The sequence below is a fragment of the Leucopleurus acutus genome, assembly GCF_964270905.1.
Source record: "Leucopleurus acutus genome assembly, chromosome: 4".
Classification (NCBI taxonomy): domain Eukaryota; kingdom Metazoa; phylum Chordata; class Mammalia; order Artiodactyla; family Delphinidae; genus Leucopleurus; species Leucopleurus acutus.
In genome coordinates, this window is record NC_139146.1 from 51846006 (window position 1) to 51867997 (window position 21992).

At 39.6% G+C, this 21992-nt stretch overlaps 1 protein-coding gene across 3 annotated transcripts in view; it reads left to right on the plus strand.

Moving 5' to 3' along the window:
* The first annotated feature begins 1937 nt into the window (after nt 1–1937).
* Nucleotides 1938–21992, plus strand: part of ANAPC4 (anaphase promoting complex subunit 4) — a 42015-nt gene continuing 21960 nt past the window's right edge. For all 3 annotated transcript variants that reach the window (XM_082837925.1, XM_082837926.1, XM_082837927.1), the window contains exons 1-15: nt 1938–2776; nt 5535–5640; nt 7339–7471; nt 9001–9075; nt 9191–9217; nt 9310–9354; nt 10006–10090; nt 10727–10831; nt 12131–12214; nt 13279–13365; nt 13785–13849; nt 14610–14652; nt 14761–14837; nt 16295–16395; nt 16480–16531. In XM_082837925.1, coding sequence (XP_082694051.1) covers nt 2648–2776; nt 5535–5640; nt 7339–7471; nt 9001–9075; nt 9191–9217; nt 9310–9354; nt 10006–10090; nt 10727–10831; nt 12131–12214; nt 13279–13365; nt 13785–13849; nt 14610–14652; nt 14761–14837; nt 16295–16395; nt 16480–16531 — 1214 coding nt within the window. In that variant the 5' untranslated portion in view covers nt 1938–2647. The remainder of the gene's footprint in view (nt 2777–5534; nt 5641–7338; nt 7472–9000; nt 9076–9190; nt 9218–9309; nt 9355–10005; nt 10091–10726; nt 10832–12130; nt 12215–13278; nt 13366–13784; nt 13850–14609; nt 14653–14760; nt 14838–16294; nt 16396–16479; nt 16532–21992) is intronic.

Here is a 21992-nt window from a genome sequence, read left to right on the forward strand (position 1 = left end):
CTACCCAACTAGTCTTCCTTCCTTTCTAACCCATCATCAGCCTTGGCACAAGAATTAAGGTCTTGCATGACTGATGAACCAGTGTGATGCCGTCAACAACACGCCCCTCCACCAACAACCTCTGTTCTCAACTTCCTGCCTTTCAGAATCTAACCCCACACCGTTATAACACATGGAAAGGTGCCATCGGTGTGAGCTAGCCCAAGGGGTGTAGTGATCAAAGAAACAGCCTAGCTACCAAAAAGTTATTTCAGAAGAGCTAGCCACTGCATTTTCTTTTCAAGCACTAGGAAGAGGATAGATTAATATACATCATGGGAATTCTTAAAGTCTATTTTCTCTTCATTTCCCTCACCCCTTTCCCACTTCCCACTCTGCACATTTGTATCTCCCGTCTTTGCCTTCTTAAAAAGCACCAATGCCTGATCCCTGGGCCTTTCCCCCTTTTCCTTTTGATCCTGTGCCACATAAGCACAAGTAAACCAATTTGACTAAGCAGTGTTTTCCTTAGAGAATGGGGAAGGCAAAGAAATGGAGTGGGTAAAGCCAAAGTCTCCTTTATGGGGCAGTGAAGAAAAGAAAAGGCTGGAAATACCGTGTGTTAACAGCTCTTGTCCTATGGCTACTTCGGATCATTTCCAGTAACAATCCCTGCCCCCCACTCCCACTGACACGCATGAGGCGCTATGGCCACATCTGGAACTTCACACCTATGTTGTTTCCTGTGTTGTTATACATGCCTTCTGGGTAATTCATACTCTTCTGTGAAGGTTTCATAATATGCAGGTAGTTACTCTCGTCTGTCTTGTAGCACTGAGTGTATAGTTCTATTAACAGTCCTTTCCATGTGTTGTATGAGGGTTCATATTCAGGATAAGTTTCAGGAAAATGGCATTCAGTTTTCATAAGATTGTTAAGCGGATAAAGATATTGGACCCCCACCATGTAGGTTATTTATTGCCACCTGTTGGAGGATGGAGAAGGTATCTTGAGATCAGACTATGAGGCAGGCAGCTATTATATAATCCATGGATACGCTTATCCGGTAACTTACAGGATGGGATCAAGCAGACAACGGTCTGGAAGGATTCACAGCTGCACTCGGCATCGCCGAAGGACCACTGGGACAATTTTATAGTTCACCTAGAGAAACAGGAAGTGCATTCGTTAAGTCAAGATTTATGAATGGGTAACTAGTCTTGTGGGTGCCAGGAATACGTCAGGGAAGGTCTTCATCATTGCTTGGGGACTAACAGAGCATAGAGGCCACCTGGTCCTAATGATTATTAAGCAATTAACTACAATGCCCTTGACAGAGAAGTGATTTACCGCACAGTACAGTCCTGGGTAGGGCAGTGGAAGGACGAGAGGAAGTGTACGTGCCCAAGGGGGCATCAGTTGTGCTAGCAATCACACACCACCCCAGAACATTAAATAATACCCAAAAACGCATTTCATGAATAACAAAGGCAAGTCCATTCTCACCTTAGGATATTGCCTGTGGGTGAATTTGGGGGACATTCTAAATTGTTTGCAGAAAAGGCAAGGGAAAAAGCCTATCTCAGGAAGCAGGGTAAAATGAGGAGTTACAAATCGCCTGGCACAAAAGAGTGCCTCGAATATTTGTTGCTGAATGAATTAGTCTACCTCTGTCACCTTCATCCCAGGGGCTAGATCCAGACAGAGGGCAGGAAGACGGGGCTTGTTGCAAATTGAAGATCCTGCCTCCTTTCTACTTTGAACAAGTAAAAGAAGTGAAAGTTAGATAGATGGCTTTCTACCACAGACTTTAAGATCAAGAATCACAGGATGATACTGTCACATTCTCTTAACCAGGTTCATAACTTGTGGAAACTTTTAAACAAGTTAACACATTTAAATGTGTGACAAGAAGCATCAGATGGGTTCTGATTCACATAACCCGCCAGGCTGACCTGTGAACCTTACAGAGCAGAGCCTCTGTCCCGTGCATATGTGTAGCTCAGGCTCCTTCACATAGTAGATGCTCCAATAGCTACGGGACAAATCCTGGCTGAGCCCACAGTCCTCATTTTTCATGGTGGGGGCTAATACTACTAATAAGTTGTAGGCATGGGATAAAGAATCAAGATATTTGCCTATGTCAGAGGTTTTAGAGTATGACTCCTACCTTGGCTGCAAAGTGGCAGCACCTAGAGCGCTTTAATAAATATTGGCCCCATTCCGTATTAATTCTCTTTTAATCGTCTGGGGTTCTGCCTGGGCAGAGTTTTAAAACAAAACAAAACAAAACAAAACAAAAAAACCCACAACCCTCTCTACTGAGCACCCAAGGCTGAGACTCACTGGTTTAGAAACTATCGAAGCGGTTCCGGCGGTTCGAGAGCGCGCCTCCGTGCTCTCGCGAGGAAGTCCGGCTACCGGAAGTGCTCGGAGCGCGCGCGCGCGCGCGGCGGCGGGAGCCGAAGTGCTGGGGGAGAACTGGAGGCAGTGGCTTCCCGGGTCGCGTTGCCTGCCGTGGGGCATCTGGCAAGTACCGCCACCCTCCGGGCTCTGTGCGAAGGGCCGGGGGCGGAGGCGGCGCCGCCGCCGCCGCCGGGCCCGGGCAGGGCGGCCCGGGGGGCCCCTGCCGGCCTCCGATTAGGGGTGTAGTTGCAGGGCCGCCCCCATGTTGCGTTTCCCGACCTGTTTCCCGTCCTTCCGGGTGGTGGGAGAGAAGCAGCTTCCGCAGGAGATCATCTTCCTGGTCTGGTCACCCAAGCGGGATCTCATTGCTCTGGCCAATACGGCGGGCGAGGTGAGTGAACCGGCGTGCAGCCCCGAGGACACCGAGCCCGGGCCACCTGTGTACCCCGCCCCTTCCTCCAGCCCTGCTGAAAACTTTAAGTGAATCTAAGGGGCCACATATGGGAAAGGTCATTTATACGCCCACCTCCTGCATTTTATGGCCAGAACAACAGTTTTCATGCAGCTTAACGCAGTCATACAGTCCTGCATCCCCAAGACTTTCAGTTATTTGTTAAATGGGCTTTTTAAAGGCTCATGTGTCACTCATGAGCTAGACATAGTAGTAGGTCCACAGAGTCTGCAGTTAGTTTACTTGCAGTTTAGGCAGAAGAAAGATGAGTTATTGTCAGACTTGAGCTGCGAATGTGCGTGTCTATAGCTGCCACAGAGGATGTTTAAGAATCTTTATTCTGTTGTCCAAGTTATACAGAATGGGTTGGATAGCCATCACTGGATTCCTGATGGAATGTGCACGAGTGTTGTCCGTTAGCATTTCTAGTTCACATTGTATTACGCTTCATCAGGTGTAACCGGGTTGTAGCTTTCTGCTGAGAGTTTTGTTACTTGGCAGCCATTTTGTAAGGAAACCTTCACCTTGGCTTCTTTACTCCTTTGGCCTTTTGGCAGGGTTCCTGATAGTTATCTGGCCGGGTGAGAGTTGTGTGGTGTGCAGCCAACCTTGGAAACTAGGTGGTAAAGAGAACTTAGCAGTCAGGGAAACTTAGCAGCCTGCAAAACTGTGTTGACTATCATGACCTCGTTGTCAGGGTATCGATATCTGCTTTCTCAAGGCCCTCTATGAAATCTTCTAGTCTCCCTCCACTGCCAGGGTGTTTTGGAACGCTGTCCTGGCCCTGAGAGGAGTGCAGTTAGTACAGCCACAGCAGTAGGAGAGAAGGGAGAGAATAGGAGCGTCACTGTGATCAGATGGATAGATGTAATCAATTGTGGGCATTTGTTGCTTCCGTTTTCTCAGTGAAGAAGAAGGGGCGCCGTTTAGGAGTGAGGATGGAGAAGAAAATATTGGAATTTTGAGGATAAAAGAGAGGTATGAAAAAGCTGACAAGTGGACTGGTGAAACTTGGTAGGATTGTTCGTCAGTATTAAGAGCCACATGAGGTTAGTGATTTTGTAGTGAAACTAGTGAGCATGGTTATATGTCTCTTCTGTTCAGCTGTATGGGTGCAGGCGTGGTTGGGTTTAACCAGAGTTGTTGTGACTAACTGTGACAAAGCAAGAGAGATGCAAGGGGGTTGAAGTTATATGTAAGAGGAATGATTGTAATGATGAACTTTGGATTGTAACCTGATTAGGGAAGTGAGGTCACGTGTTGGGTGAGGGACAATGAGTTGGTCGGTGGTAGAGTGGTAGAGTCAATGAGTTGTATGTCTTGGTGAGGTTGAAGAATTGAAGTTGGGTATCTGGGATGAGCAGGAGAGATACAGGTGGTGATGGAAAGTGGGAGGTTTGCAACTGAAGATTATGGCAGCATTTGTAGTTGTTGGTAATGACAAGGTCACAGGCATGACCCTGAGAGTGACTGAGGTGAGGTAGAGGATGTGATCATTGCAGAAGAGGTAGTTGAGCACCAAAAAGCCAGGACATTGTATCTCTTGAAATCGCCAAGAATGATGATGAGTAGTGTTGGAAAGCGTGAGTGAGCCAGACAGGAGTCCGAATCTCCCAGGAATGGAGGGGGGGGCGGGGGCGGGGGGGGGGCTAGGAGGCTATAGGTGACTGCAGTTAAGAGGGATAGCAGGTGGTATGGTCTGATTGCATATGTTCAAAGTTAGAGGATTTTAGAGAAGAGAAGAAAAACCAGCCAGAAATGACATCAAGGAGGAAATCTCTATCTCCTAGCCCAGTAGTAGTATAGGGCACATGGTGTGCAAAACGGCCACCACCTGAGAATCCTGTAGGGAAGCAGTGTCCTCAGGTGAGAAGTACATTTCAGGGAAGACAGTGAAGATACAGGGGATCTTGATACCTGACCATGAATTCCAGAGGGCACAGAGGAAGGGTTTCAGAAGTAAGGAAAGTCAGAGATGGGCTCAGAAAAGAGCACTGGGTCTCGGGGATGAGCGATTCCTTGGGAGTCCTGGCTTCCCTGTAACCAAGAGTGAAGGAAGGATGCTATGAGATAAGGCAGGGAGTGGTAAAGCTGTGAGTACAGGAAACTAAGAAGGTGTGTGTGGCGGGGGGGGAATCTTCAGGAGCACATGCAGTTCGAGGCCTTTTCTTCATTTCTACCAGTTGTATAGAGGAGAGAGTAGGGACAGTTTTACTTTTGAAGCACAAGGAGCTCCAGGGCATCATCTTTATCCTCCAAGGTGGGAATATACCCTGTGGAAATGGAAATTTAGAATGACTAAGTGACTTGTCTGAGATCCATGGCCAGTAAGTGACACAGCTGAAATTGTCTGATTCCAAGTTTAGTGTTACTTGATCTTACACAGCTGCCTTTCTAGTTCTGTTTGTGTCCTTTATTGCTTTTTTCGTTATCTTCTTGGACAGCCTTATTCCTTTTCTAAAAGGTAAGTCTCTTATTGACATGAAAGTTAGGAAACGTATAGAATTAGACCTTGTGTCAGCCATTTCTTTGAAAATACCTTAAGTTCATTCAGACACTTTTGTCTTCGAATTTCTTCTGATAACTAAATATTATATTTGATATGATTTTTAAAAAAATTTATAGTGGGGATCTAGGTATATTTTATTTTTGGAAACGGCTTTTTTATTATTTGCCATTATTATCTGTTTTGTCTCAGGTTTTACTTCATCGACTTGCAAGTTTTCATCGAGTTTGGAGTTTTCCACCAAATGAAAATACAGGAAAGGAAGTGACCTGTCTGGCTTGGAGACCAGATGGCAAACGTAATGATAGTATTGTAAAAAATACATTTTTGTTTTTCAGAAGGAGTATTCTGTAAAGAGAATTTATTTCCAGAAAGAATTTATTGTTCTTATTATATACTAGAATTCTAAATTTGGGAACTTTGCCTTTTTTTCAAATGCTTTAAAGTGTTTTCATAGAACTCAGATTAATTCTACCATCTTGTTTCTTGGCAAAGATATCTCTAAAACGAAATCTGACTTCTTGGCAAAGATAAGGCTGAAAAGAAATTTGATAGGAATATACAGAGTACTTTGGTTTTGTTCTTTCGCTGTCGTGTTGTCCTGCACTGTTTGCCCTAAGCTTCATTTGTCACTCACTAGTCAGTTCAGTACCATCATGGCCCTTTTCTCCCCAGAATGTGTTTTAGCATTAAATGTGTGGCTCATAAATATTCTCTCTGCACATTTGCTTGCCTCACCTGAAGGACTGTCAGTTCTGACCCGCTTCCTGCAACTTCTGTGTGATCTTACTCCTTTTGGTGCCCTGTATGTTGTAGCTTGCTGCATTGTAGCTCTGAGGACTGAACTCTCCTCTTCCATGTGTTGTTACAAGGACAGTCATTGTTTGAGCTGTTGTACATGTCCAGTCAGCACAGGAAAATGCTACAAATCATACAGCTTAAAGTTCATCTGTATCATTGGTGCTTAAAAAAAGAAAAAGAATTGTTTTTGTAAAATGATATGTACTCTTCATTGCTTACTTTTTTCCTAGATAAATATAAGTATGTAAAAATGCCCTGAAAGCCTGTCACTTTACAGTTAACAACTATTTTTGTCTGTACTCATTTTGCTCCGTTCTTGTTTCATCTTTTACGTAAAAACAAAGTATGTGTAAAATTAGAGAACTTTTGTAAGTAATAATTTGAGATCTTGCACTATTCATCCAAAAATGCCACGATCTCAAAAATTATGAAAGTCAGTGTGTGTGAAAATGTATTTAAGTAGATGATATTTTTATCATTAAAAAATGTCTTGTGATTTTCGACAGTAAAATAGGGTTTTTTTTGGTAATGATTATTTCAAGATTGCTTTAAATCGTTTTGAAGAAGAGGAGACTTGGATTGCCTCACATCTAGCAAAGCTGCATATATTGGTATACAGTGAAACTCACAGCCCTCTATTTAGAAATTCTTCAATTTGATATGTTAGGACGATGTTAATGACTTATGTAGAGAAACTATACTAGATAATTCAGCCACAGTGAAAGGAAGAAGACCCATCGGTATTTGATGGCCCTGTTCATTAAGGGTTAGAAATAAAAAAGGAATAAAAAACCTTCCAAGAACCAAGCAGATGGAATCACTTTCCAGCTTTTGGGTGGGGACCAATATGTCTTGGTGATAACGATATTATTGTTTATTTGTTGATGCCTGTTATGTATTTTCTGCTTGGCATCAAGGTTCCAGTCTAGAGGCTGTGATACGTAAGATGTTAAGAACAGTACACGAGAAAGTAGTAGATTGCTCATGAAAGTTTGAGCATTTGAAAATAAGCGTAGGTAACAGCATAACTATATGCAAAGATATCTTTTAGTTTTTTAATTATTTAAAGCAAGGATTTGGGGGTTAAATCATTTCTATGATTATGTTGTCTTTAAAATAGTGAAATTGGGGAAGCAATGAAATACCTATTTTTCTCAAAGATTGCACTAACTTATTCTGATTATTTCTTCTTTAGTTTTGGCCTTTGCTCTTGCTGACACCAAGAAAATCGTTTTGTGTGATGTAGAAAAACCTGAAAGCTTGCACTCTTTTTCTGTGGAGGCTCCAGTTTCTTGTATGCATTGGATGGAAGTGACCGTCGAGAGCAGGTTGAGTAATAAAAAAAGAAAAACCCCAGTAGTCACAGTAGGATGTTTTTGAAATTCTCATTTTTTAAAAGTGGAAACTTAGGAGTATCTGGGTGTTGAGTATGTGTACATTGCATTTAACTTTTTGTTTTAAGCTTATCAAGATGCAGTTTTTTTAACACTCTGTTGGGTTTTTTTTCTCTTGAAAAAATCTCTTTTCTTATTGGAGCAGTAACGCCTCAATGGCCAAGATTTTTCTTTTCAGTTATTTTTAACGGTTTATATCGATGACTTATACATTCAAGGAATATTAATTAAAATCATTGATTAGCGAATTGAGGTTCTGTTTTCCTTTTCACCATATATTTCACCTGGAGCTTTGTGTTTTTGTGTCCCAGTGAATATCCTTAGAGTACAAAAAGTGCTGAATTGAGCATTCTGTTTTGATGCTGAATGGGTTCTTTCTGTGTTCATGGTCCCTATAGTTTCCTTATTTTGTGAAAATAGTTTTGCCTTAGTCTGTGAAGTCAAGTACTACGCCAGGTTTGCAGTAAAGATGGCTTAAAGAATCAATGGGCTTAGTGAATACTGAAAATAAGAGTTTCTTTTTTGAGGAAATACGATAATTTTCTTTTCATTCTAATTAAGTTTTAAGTTAATATCAAATGAATTTGTAAATCCTGATTATTAATTGACAGATTTCCTAAGAAAGGGACTGTAAAGCATTAGATAACAAGGTCTAGCCTGGGGCTTGAAATTCACTGTAGATAAAACAGTGATTAATCCATCATCAAATAAAGGTTGTAAATGGTCATGTGAATTCATAGAAGATTAGAGGAACAGAATATACCATGTAATTTCTATCTCAGTCCAGTTACCTGCTAAGTGTATTCCTAACACGCTTTTCATTAAGAGTTCAGAAATATTATGTGGAGATTCCAGGGTCTCTCAGGACACTACTTTTTCACCTTCTTACTCATTTATTTCCAGCCATATTCGGAGGTAGGATTGAAAAAAAGTGGGGGGGATAAATAAGACTGTTTCAAAATACGTGGTGTCATCTTGTGTACCTGCTGGGTTTTTACATCTTCATATGTATGTAAGCTATAGAAGCCATCATTACATTATATAATAATTGCAGTGTTCTTTACAGTTACTCTTGGAACTCATATGTTCAGTGTTGATTCTTAGAGGAGAGTTAAGTCAGTCAGTCTGTATCTCGTGCTGATACTGAATACATTTGAATACATTTCATATGCTGAGAAAATTGTTTATAAATATTTGTTCCTCTAAATGTAAAGTGGGTAGGCTGATTTTTTTTCCCAGAAATAACGTTACAAGTAAATTAAGAAATTCCAACTTTTCTATTTCTTGTTTGTGATTGTTATAGTGACTATTTTACAGTGATAAACTGTGTGTGGCATCTGTTTACTTGGTAATGTGTGACGTATAAAATTGGGCATTTAAAAAAATTAGTATTTTTTAATGGAAAGAAAAGTAGAATCTTTGTTTTTATAATACTTGTTTTTGTTTTGTTTTCACCTTTTTAGTGTTCTAACGTCCTTTTATAATTCTGAGGATGAATCAAATCTTCTCTTACCGAAACTTCCTACACTGCCCAAAAAGTAAGTATCAGAGTTTAATTTCATTGGAATTAATCTTGCAGATTTCTTTCCTTCCCTTTTAACACTGACAATTTTCTCATGTGTTTTAAAAAATGCATTTCTGGTTTTTTTCTAGTTATAACAACACCTCAAAAATATTTAGGTAAGATATGCCTTTTTTCCTTGCAAGTAAGATACTCTTTTATTATTTGAAAGATATAGTTAAAGATAACCCAATTTATTTTTATATTTTAGTGAAGAAAATTCTGATGAAATTATTAAGCTTTTGGGAGACGTCAGGTAAATCTTGCAGATATCTTAAATATTTAACAAGTCTTATTTTCTTAAATTTGATATTTGATATTTGAGGCAGTTTTTAGACTAAAGTTCCAAGGACAGTTTCCTTATTTGTCATGTTATTTCATTGCTGACAAATACCTCTGAACAATAAACAGACAATATCTATTACTTACTCGTTCTTATTCTATGATACTTGGTTGTGTCAAGTTTAATATTATGATGTACTTTTATTTTAAAAAGTAAAGGAGGGTGGAAGTGCTAGAGTTTCTAAAATTTAAATTTAAATGTTCAGGTTCTTTAAGCACACTTAATGCATTTAGCATCAGAGCCATGATAAAACTGTTGGTGCTTTATATTAACTGGAAAAGAGATGATTTTGTTATTGAGAGTATACAAATATAATCATCATTAAAATAATATATTCTTATTTTACTGTAAACTGATGTTTTTTTAGGCTGGATGAAATGTATGTTGTTCCTTTGAAAGAAAGGAATAAGCCCAATGTGATTGAGGCTTGGTGAATTTGTTGCGGGATTCAGTTCCCCCACAAGGAAGCGTGAACATGCAGATTATGTGAGGGCAGGAGCATGTCTTGGTTTAAGAACTCGCTCCTGTCTGTTGTCCTCAGCTTGTTGCATTATTTTTAATTAGGCTTAATATTCTTGTCCTTGGAGGAAGCTCTGCGTTTATTGAGCTTTATGCTTATGGAATGTTCAAAATTGCTCGAGTCACTGGGGTAAGTTTTTCTTTAAAATCTTCCTTTTTGTTTCTCTTAGAATATACCAGCTGACTGATTTATGGAAAAAGAATAAAACATTACTTTTTCTCTTAATTTCAGTTATTGGAATTATTTGTTCTTAAGTGTTAAAAGGATAATTTTCCTACTAAGAATAGTGATATGATGTCTATGAAGATCAGGGGCTCTTAGTGGAATTAGTCAAAAATTTTTTTCTTAACAAAAAGATTGGTATGATACACTGGATTATGATTTAATGTTTTTCTAGTCTTGTGGTGTTTAAGAGCTACACTTTGTGATTGGAATTTGATAAACATCATCAGAAGCAATCTTATGCTCAGTCTCAGTCTTCTCCGTATCTTTTTCTTCTTATTCTTACAGTTCCCTAAATGGATAGAGAATGTTATAGGCTCTGTGGGAATGTTAGTTCTCCAACACTTAGTTTGGGCCCCTTGCTGGGGGTGTGTGTTTGTGTCCTTGCAACTAAGAGGACACATGCCTTCATGTGCCACGTGTGTGGCAGGAGCCAGGCATGTGTTTCTGCTCTTTAGAGCTCTGAATATTTGCCTCCTATATTGTAAGCAGATGCAGTCTAGCAGTAACACTAAATATAATGGAGATTTGACTGTTTTACAGATTGTTGGTACTTGTCTTGCATTATGTCTATCAAGTGATCTGAAATCATTGTCAGTGGTCACAGAAGTTTCCACCAGTGGTGCCCCAGAAGTTTCATACTTTCAGGTGAGTACTGGAACCTAATAGCAGCAGAGGGTAAATATATATTTTTAAAGGTTTTATAGTTTTTTATTATCCATTTCACTGGATTCTAAGGTCATCAAAACAAAACAAAGCAAAAAAATCGACTTGGAGCTTCTAAGACGTATATAGAGTCTTACTGGTGAATACCTTACTATTCCAATGGCACAGCGTAGTTAATATGGTCTATTAATGACTATATTAACTCATTGCTATACCAGTTCCATCTTTGTACCAAGTGTTTTCTTAGGATTCTGACCCTAATAATAATAAAAGCTAATATTTATTAATTGTTTAATATATGCCCAGTACTGAGTGATTCAGTATAATTCATTTGAATCCTCACAATAACCTAATAAGTAGGTACTATTATCTCCATTTTATAGTTGAGTAAATGGGCGCACAAACTGTAATTTGCTTGGTGAGCATTGGAAAGTGATGCTGCACAGTCTGGCTCCAGAGTTGGTGCTCTTAACTAACACATTGCCTCTTGTGTAAGATGACTACTTAATGTTGGGAAAACCCTTTTTCATTGTGTGCTGTTTGTATCATAGATTGTGGAAACTGGGCTCCTGTAGATTATTTAGATTGTAGCCTTGTCTTCAAGAAAACCTTCCCTAAAATTTCATCGCAGATAACCCAGCCACTTAGCCTAAGAACGCATGAGCTCTCAAACAAAAGTAGGGTGAAAAGATGCAAGGTGTGATGCATGTGATGCCTTCCAACATGCGTTGTATTCAGAACATCAGAGAACTCTTAACTTCCTGACGTTTGCTGGAACAGTTGTTCATATTTGCTCTTCATCTTAAGGTTCTGTGAAAATGTGATTTCCAGGATTGCATTTGGTGCTGTAATAAAATGATTCACTATTAATGTGAAATTTGTAATAGGTATTTTTCAAACAACCCTATTGAGATAATTCATGTACCATTGTAATAGATATTTCACTTGTATTTATCAATAACTATAATTCCTTTAACATTTTTACAGAAATTTGTGATCATTTTTTAAATTCCTCATAAGAGTGTTATAAAATAGATTATTACATTTATTCTAACATTTATTATTACATTTATTCTAACTATGTAGAGAGGGTGATCTGTGCATAGATAGACACTGCAGATTAGAAAATCCTAAGATTGTATTCTGTTACTCTCCAAACCGTTATGCTCAAAAGGAGCAGAATCCGGCATAGTCTTTCTGATATGTAGTTAGACTTTGACTCTTCTTTAAAAGAAGTAAATGTGTCTGCTTGTAACTTACTTTATTATTTTGATTTGACAGCTTGAAACCAATCTATTGTACTCTTTCTTACCTGAAGTAACTCGAATGGCCAGAAAGTTTACTCACATTTCGGCTCTTTTACAGGTATTTATTTATAGCTTGTTTTATGTGACTGTTTACTATAAATTTCTAATGTTCTGTAAATAAAAAACTTGAAAATCTTACTTCTTAAAGCCAACTTTATGTGGCGGAGGTGTCTAGTCTGATAGACAAGTTTATAATGTTCGTTAAAGCAAGAAAGAGAAATTTAATTGAAAATCTACTCTCACCCATCTCTATTTCTCCAAAGGAAAAGAAAAAAAGTAGTTTAAACCTTTTTAAATATTCTCATAAATAAAACAATATTTTGGAATTTTAAGTGTTTTTACAAATAAAGTAGTATGGAAAACACCATATCAGTTAGCTTTTGTACATGATAAATGCACCCCAAATTAGCTTGTGATTGGTGTTTTAGTCGACGATTTGGGCTGGGCTCAGCTAGAAGGTTCTGTTCTGGGCCAGGTTCAGCTATTTGGGGCTGGGCTTGGTCGTACATTGGTGGTCAGCTGGCTGGTCCAAGTGTCCCATAGCTGTGATGGCTTTGTCTGGACTGCACATTCCTCATCTCCCAGCCGGCTGGACCAGGCTTGTTCATGAAGTGGTGGCCACGGCAGGGGTGTCAAGAGTGCAAGTGGAAGCATGCAAAACCTTCTGGGGCCTTAGACTTCTGCTTTCGTCACACTAAGCCCCAAGGCCGCCCGGATTGAAGGACTGGAGAAATTGAGTCTGCATCTGCATAGAGGAGCTACATGTACTTCATGTCAAAGATTTCTGGAGATCAGTGTCTTTTTAAAAGGATACTGTTTGAAAATTGAATAGTTGACCAGCATTTTGACAGTTACTGTATATAAAATGCATCTTGTATGTAGAAAGCTGGAAAATATCTGTTTTACCAGATAAAAATTGAATTTGAGAAAGTTTGATAGTTAAGTGATTATCAAGTGTTAGCTATAGTCTTTTCTTTCTCAGGCTTAACTGAGTTAAAAGTGATTTATAGTAAATTTTGGATTTCTTTGAGACAGTTGACAGTAAGAAACATGTATTATTTAGTTAGCATGTTGACTTAAATATTTTTTGCTACTTTAATATTTTTTTCTTCTTGTTAATAGTATATAAATTTGTCACTGACATGTATGTGTGAAGCATGGGAAGAAATATTGATGCAGATGGATTCTCGTCTCACCAAGTTTGTGCAGGTAATACGCCTGGAGTTTCCCATGGAAGGTGTTAAAGAATGCACGTTATCCTTATTTACTTCATGAAGGACATGAGAAAAATCAGTCTGTTTTGTAAAAGGCTCAGATCATGATTTCTTTCAAATGGTTTGGTCTAACCTCATACTATTATCTCAGAGAGTGATACACCAGCTCTTCCCCTTGGTACAACTTAGGTGGGGACAGGATTGTGAAGTGGAGCTGGTAGGGCTTGGGGATTAAGGACAGGAGTTGGAAGAGCTGACTGGTTGTTTTCCTGTAACTGCTATTCAGATAATCAATTTAAATATGAATTTGAGAGAAGGCTAAGGATAAGAAAGGGAGACATGTTCCTGTAATTTTGAATAAATATGCTTATAATTTAAAAAATACCTATTATGATTTTATTGATCTTTCTCTAGGAAAAGAATACAACCACATCAGTGCAAGATGAATTCATGGACTTGCTGTTGTGGGGGAAAGCAAGGTAATGAGCTCATATTAGGTACTCTTGCTTTTCCTTCTCTTTTTAAAGTAATTTATTTCAAAAGCAATTCACATTCATTGTAAAAAAAAAAAAAAAAAAAGAAAATTCTGGTGCACAAAGACCAAAAAAGTAGTATATATTTTTCTAGGATTTTTTATTCACGTATTTATTTTTTACATAAATGTGATCATTCTGAGTGTATGTATAATATATGTAAATATATTATATATGTACTTTTTAAATGTATACAAATTTTAAAATTCTTCGTAGCCAAATCAGTCTTTTCCTTTATTGTATTTGCCTTAACATTATTCTTAAAAAGATCTTTCCCATATTAAGTGTTCAAAGATCTGTATTTTCCTCCAGAGATTTTTTTGCGGTTTATGTTTTTATTCCATTTACATGTTCCAGATGTGATTTATTTGGTCATATGCTGTGGAAGACTAACTTCTTTTTTTTTCAGTGTTCAGGTGATTGCCCAGTATAATTCATTGAGTATTACACCTTCTCCTTACTGATGTGAAATACCATTTTAGCATATAGTACATCCTTATATCTCCTTCAGTCTGTTCCTAGACTTTATTGTTTCCTGTTTTGTCCATTTCTTTGTGAGTACAACAAAGTCTTAATTTTTGTTGGGCTATTTCTTTTTCTTTATTTTGTTTAAAAATCTTGTTTGTTCTTTGAAATTTAAACGTTTTAAGTGATGCATTCAGATTTTGAATAGAGGAGACTAAAAATACTTTCTTTTTCATTGTAGTGCTGAACTTCAGACCCTCTTAATGAACCAGTTAACAGTAAAGGTGCGGTTATCTTTGTATTTTAATGGCTATGAACACATTCTTAATTTTTTTTAGAATGGCATATAGTATCTTACTTGTATGCTGAATACTTTTTTTTCTCTTAACTAGGGCTTAAAAAAGCTTGGCCAATCTATAGAGTCATCATATTCCAGTATACAAAAATTGGTTATAAGTCACTTACAGAGGTATGAAGGTGACGTAGACTCTTTTGGTATTGCATCTACACGTACTTGGCATTGGTCTTCTTTCTGCAACCTTCTTTTCATCATCTGGCATTCTCTGTTTGAGCCTCTTCTGGCTAAAATTGTTGCATTAGCATTTGAGGGGACTCTTGGAGTGCCCAAGATTTAAAGAATCAATAATGTTAGTTCTGCTTTATGAAATAACTTTCCAACATCTTTTCACCACCCGAGGCCCTGTCTGGGCTTTTATCTCACCCAGACAGCCATGAGGTATGTCTTGAATAGGGCATATACCCTTTTTTTGAGTGGTGAAATTAAGTAAGTTTGTATATCGTTTTATATGTTATGTAGAAGCATGTATATATTTTTGCATTTAACTCCTTGGCAAGGTGTTGGTTATGATTATCCTCATTTAGAAGAAACTGAAGTTCAGAATGGTTATATATGGCTGACCCAAAGTTATTAAGTGTCAGAGCCAAGACTGTCCCAGATCTTCAAGTCTCATGCTGTTTCTAGCTATAGCTACCTCAGTGAAGCAGCTTACAGGTAGATGTTCAGTGTTTGACTTAAATTTTGATAAATTTCTTTATGCTGAGACCCTGGGCCTTACTATATCACCTCCCGTTTTGATCACTTTAGGACCCTCTGGCCTGGTCTCTTCCAGTCCACACTATGCCCCTCAAATATATTCTCCACAGTGGATCTGATCATGTTACTCTTATTTAAAAACTTCCAGTGTCTTCCCATTTCTTAGGACTAATACCTTTGGATAGCTGCCTATCTGCTTCACCTACACTGGTGGCCTTCTCAAACTTGACAGTTTTTCTCCTACCCGGGGCCTTTGTACAGCCCTTTTGCTTTCTGGAACACTCCCACCCTGTTCTTCACTTGCATTCTCTAGCTCTCAGCTCAAATCTCACTTGTTCAGAGAAGCCTTCTCTAATCCCCAGATTAGATCAGGTTCTTCTGTTAGACCTGCACCTGGTGTGTTTCCTTTAAGGCATTTATGGTAGTTCGAATGATATACTGTCTGATTGTATGGTTATGACTGTCTCCCCCATTAGACTGGCAGTGTCATGAGGACCCTTTCGTTTTGTTCACCATTAAGTCCCCAGTATTTAGCATAGTGCCAGACCTAAAGTTGGAGCTTAATAAATATTTGTTGAATGTTAAATACATAGCTGTTGGGTGAACAATATGACTGTCTTAAAACTGCCAGGACTAACTGTGGAGCATAATTTGATCTTACAAAGTTTAATCTTGTGGTCATATATTCATCTCAATAGTCATGACAACCAAATGTTCTTCTACAGCTTTTCAAAATAATTTTGAGAAATAATTATTTCTCATAGAAAGAAAAGGTTACTTTCAGTTTTTATTTCTGAAAACTTAGAAATATTCAAGCAAGATAGTAGCTGCCTGCCACCTTGACGATGGTGTTTCTGCTCTGTTTTTGGTAGTGGCTCAGAGTCTTTATTATACCATTTGAGTGAACTGAAAGGAATGGCTTCATGGAAGCAAAAATATGAACCTCTTGGACTAGATGCTTCAGGAATTGAAGGTGGTAATTTAATTCCTCAATAGAATGCATTAAATCCACTCTACTTATTTGACAAATGATATTTATTTATTTACTTCCTTTTAGATGCTATTACTGCAGTGGGTTCTTTCATACTCAAGGCAAATGAACTTCTTCAGTAAGTATTGGGGATACTTGAATATTGGAATCATTAACTTGAAAATGTTTTACTTTTTACCTATAAATAAGAACCTAGCAAATTGTTGTGATTTTCTAAAAATGAGTTTTTAAGTTTTTATCAAAATTATACCTTTACATGATTAAAACAGTCCAATAGCACAGCAGTTTCATACATTAAAGTGGTATTTTCCTGTCCCGCCCATCCTCACCCCAGGTCCTCTTTCCAGAGGGAATCCTTTTAACTATTTCTAGTTTTAGGTCTGTAGGTTACTTCCATATTTCTAAATTGAATGACTGTACTGCCTTTCTTTTACTTAACCAGTTTTGAGAAATTATTCTTCTCTGTGTGTCTGTCTTTCCTAGACTCTGCTTGCTTTCTCCTTGCACAGTTCTGCCTTGCTCACATCCTCAGGCTCTCCACCGTCTCAGGGGCAGTGTCACACCCCTGGAACTGCCTCTGTCCCTGCTGCCTCTTCCATTAGCCTCCCCCTGCCTGCACCAGCCTGCGTGCAGGCTCCATCTCGTGCAGCCACCGCCCTGGCGTTTTCTTCATTGCTTTCATGGGTTAGATCCTTACTTCCAGGATCTCCTCTGTTTCTTGGTTCATTTAATCACTTTGTGGAAAATATCTTCCAGTAACTTAGAAAACGGATGTGTGAGGGTAAGCTTTGTGTGTCCTTTCGGGTCTTTTCTCCTTCACCCACACTTAATTGATGGTTTTGACTGGGTATAGATTATGAAGGGGGATTCATTTTCTCATAGAACTTTCAAAGCTTTGCTCCATTGTATTTTGGCCTTTTTGTTGCCAGTGGACGGTCTGGTGCTTCTGATTCTCATTCCTTTGTGTGCTATTTTTTTTCTCCTCTCAAAAAGCTTTATTCATCCTTGATATGTTGAAATTTCACAATAGAGTTTTAAATGTGGGACTTCTCATTTGTTGTACTCATAATAAGAAAATGCCACTTTAACCTGAATTCTATATTGTATTATTATTTTGATAATTTCTCCCTCTCCTTTTTTTTAACTAGATTTTTGTTCTAGAAATCTAGTTAGTCAGATATTAGACTTCATGGATTGATCCTCTATGTCTTTTATTTTTACTCTCATTTTTTAAAATATCTTTGTCTTTTCTATTTCCTGTGAAATTTTCTTGACTTAATTACCCAATGTATCATTCATCATAGACAATTAGTGAGCATTTAACTATGTTTTAAACACTATTCTAGATGCTGAGGGTATAGCAGTAAACAAAACTGATAAAAAAAACTTGCCTTCATAGATATTATATTCTTACATGATGAGACAGACAATAAAGAAATGAATAATTAAAACATACAGCAAGTCAGATAGTGATAAGTAGTGGTGGGAAAAGCTAATGAGGGAAGGAGGACCTAGGGCATGCTGGGGGTAGAGGTGCAATTTTTTGGTCAGGGAAGGCCTCACTGAGAAGGTGATGTTGGAGAGAGGAGGGAGTGAGCCCTGTTACTTTGGGGGCAAAGGAGACAGCAAGTATGAAGGCCTTGAGTTTGGAGCATGCCTGGTATATATGAGGGACCTCAAGGAGCCACTACAGTTAAAGTGACTTGAACAACAATGTAAGTTGTAGGGAATGAATTGAAAGAGGTCACAGAGGATGGGACAGGTTGTGTAGAGCCTGTAGGCAGTTGTAAGGACTGTGGCTTTTACTCTGGGTATAATAAGCTCTTAGGGAGTTATTAGCAGTGGAGCGACAGGATATGACTTAGGTTTAAAGAGATCCCTCTTGTTATTTACTTGGTATTGAGAATAGATTATATGAGGGCAGGGACAGAAGCCATGAGACAAATGGTGGTCAGAATCAGAAATGGTCAGAACCTGGGTATGTTTTGAAAGTAGAAATAACAAGATTGCTGAATGGTTGTGTGGGTGGTAAAAATAGAGGAGTCACGGATAATTATGAGTTTAGGTCCTAAGCACCTGGTAGAGTATGACTAACATTTACTGAAATGGGGAAGACTTGGGGGAGAATATAGGAAATATATATGTATTTTATGTTCCTCAATTTGGGTTTATCTGATTTTTTCATGGTTTGATTCAAGTTATACATCCCTGGCCAGAATATTACATAATCGGTGGAGTGTCCTTCTCAAGGTGTCAGATCCAGAGGCAAACAGTGTCCGTCTACCTCTTCTTATTGATGTTAATTTTGATCACATGGTCAATGTATTAGGCATATTAAATTGAAATGTCTGTTAGATACCCTGGTGGAGCTGTGCAGCATGTTGTTGATTGTATGAGATTATGTTCAAGTGAGGGATCCAGGCTGGAAATGTAAATTTGGGAGCCATCAGCACATTGGTATTATTTTAAGCCAAGGACCTGGATGAGATAGTTAGTGCGCTTAGAGGAGAGATCTGAAGACTGGGTGATGGGCTTTCCAGTGTTAGAAATGGGGTTGATGTGGAGCTAGCGAAAGAAACCGGAGAGGCAGAAAGACCAAGGAGTGGGTGTCCTGCAGGCTGAGTGAAGGACGCATTGCAAGAAGTAATGAGGGATTGGTTGTCTAATGCTGCTGAGTCAAGTAAGGTGAGGACCAGAAGTGGAATAGATCAGAATATTATCAGAATAGATGATGGGTGACCTCGATGAGAGCCACTTCTGTGGCGTCATGGGAGCAGGTATGATGCAGAATGAGAGCAGATGCAAAGAAAACAACAAATGTAGTCTCTTGAGTTTTGCTGTAAAGGGAATGGCCAGCATTTAAAAATAGTCGTTGGGTTTTTCTTTCTTTTTACAATGGGAGAAATTAGAGCATATTTATTTATGATGGAAATGTTCTTCTGAAGGGGAACAGTTGAGATGGCAAAGAGAGGGAAGATTGCTAGAACAAGAGGATTCAAAAGGGGATGGGATTTAGTGGGTCAGGGAAGGGGCTGGAAAAATAGTTCCTCCATAGTTATAGGAGAGAAGGCCAAGACAGGGGTCACAGATGCTGGTATATGAGCAGATGAGGGCTTGGGGATGTTCACTTCTAATTGTTTTTATTACCTTAGTGGAAATATGAAATGTTCTGTCATCAGCTGAAGGTAAGGATGGGGAAGTGGTATTGAGGTTTGAGAATAAAGGAAGAGGTGTGAGCCATTTGTCTAGTACAGTAGGAGCGTGAATGGGCTGATGAAGCAGGAGGATTGTCAGTAGTGCTAAGGGCTGCTTGGTTAGCGTTCCCAGGAGCGTTAAAATGAGACCAGCCAACATGGCTGTGTGGTTTTCTCCAGCCAGGGTCAGCTGCTCGAGTGGGAGCACAGAATAGGTGAGCAGTTTGATTTACTAGGCTTGGTGAGTAAAAGGAAGCAAAGGGGAGGCAAGAAATTGAAGCAAGGGCATGATTAAAATGATAAACCTCAAATCTGTACTGATTTAGGAGGGAAGTGAGGACACAGAGGGGGTGCGAGACAGTGAAAGGTGGTAGAACTAGTAGGTGGTAGTCTTGGTGGGATGAATGTTGGGCTACTGGAGAAAAGTCACTGGAAAGATAGTTGCGGGTTGTTGGTGAGCAGGGTGCTTTAAATTGAGATTTAAAATGTTCACGTTGGTGGACTTCCTTGGTGGCGCAGTGGTTAAGAATCCGCCTGCCAATGCAGGGGACATGGGTTCGAGCCCTGGTCAGGGAAGATCCCACATGCCACAGAGCAACTAGGCTCGTGCTCCACAACTGCAGAGCCTGTGCTCTAGAGAGCCCACAAGCTGCAACTACTGAGCCTGCGTGCCACAGCTACTGAAGCCCGCGTGCCTAGAGCCCGTGCTCCACAGCAAAAGAAGCCACCACAGTGAGAAGCCCATGCACTGCAGTAAAGAGTAGCCCCCGCTTGCTGCAACTAGCGAAAGCCCATGTGCAGCAACAAAGACCCAACGCAGCCAAAAGTAATAAATAAATAAATTTTTACAAAAGGTTCATGTTGGTAATGAAGGTCTAGGGTGTGAACTTTAGAATAAATAGCCCAGGTGGAGTGGAGGACGAGATCTTTGACCTGAACCATGCTATTGAATGTCTTATTATGGCAGTCCCGTCTTTTAATTTCTAAGTGTTTTCTTATTTGTTTAATCATTTTTCAAAGCTGTGCTCTTGCTTTGTGGATGTGACATCTTCCCACAGCTCTCTGAGGACGTTAATTAGAGTTTTAAAAAATCTCTGCTGCTCCCTGAATTATCTCCTCTTTGTGTGTCACTTTGCTGTTTATTTTGGTCTCTTGTTGCAAGCTTTCTTCAAAAACCTGATGCCCGATTGTTTACTCATATTTATTCGTGAGGCAGTTTAAAGTTGCCTGGAATTGCTGGGTGCAGGGCGGCCCAAAGCCAGCATGAGTGCCAGAGCATGCGGACCTGTGCCGTGGGCAGCCAGTGCCGACCCAGAACCGCCTTGGCTCTTCCCAGTTTATTCAGCTTCTTTGAAGAACTCTGTTTTTGTCTGGAAGGAAGTAAATGCCCAGGCATTCATATTTTGGGGGAAAGAGTGTATTGGCCACTCTGTGTTTCAGTTTGTCCTCCTTTGTCCAGCCCCAGATGTCATCCTAATGTCTTCTGCTGAACTTGATGTTTCTAAGGACTGAGTATCCTTGGCGTCTGCCGGGTGGATGACTCCTTGCTGCTCTCTTTCCACAATGCCTGGCACGTGGCCGCCTCTGGTGACCTTCACCAAATCACTAGTCTTCTGTCGGCTTTTGACATTTCTGAAACTCAAAAAATTTTTTTTTCTAGTGTCCTCTTTTTGTGTGTGAGTTTATAACACATCCACCTCTCCCCACCAATCCACCATCATTTTAATGGGCTTTTATTTTTTTTAATGAATTTATTTATTTATTTTTGGCTGCGTTGGGTCTTCGTTGCTGTGCACGGGCTTTCTCTAGTTGCAGCGAGCGGGGCTACTCTTCATTGCGGTGCGCAGGCTTCTCATTGCAGTGGCTTCTCTTGTTGCAGAGCACGGGCTCTAGGCGCACGGGCTTCAGTAGTTGTGGCTCGCAGGCTCTAGAGCGCAGGCTCAGTAGTTGTGGCACACGGGCTTAGTTGCTCTGTGGCATGTGGGATCTTCCCGGACCAGGGCTCAAACCCATGTCCCCTACATTGGCAGGCGGATTCTTAACTGCTGCGCCACCAGGGAAGCCCCTAATGGGCTTTTAGAAGGTAGAGCTTATTACAGATGTGTGTACTCAAAGAACAAAGCAGGAGGAGAAATGATATTCCTTTTCCTGAACGTTGAATAATTTTTTGGTTCTTCGTATTTGCAGAGAGTAAACAAAATATTAAGCTTTCTGTGATCACCTTTCACCTTTCAGTGGAAGGTAGTGTTTGATTTAACTTCTTCCTCCTTTGAGCTAAGTAGAATATAGCATTATTTTAGGTTATAATGGAGAAACTGAGGCAGTGAGAACTTTGACGTTAGCCTATAATAGATCAGTGGTTGCCTGGGGGTTGGGGTGAGAGTA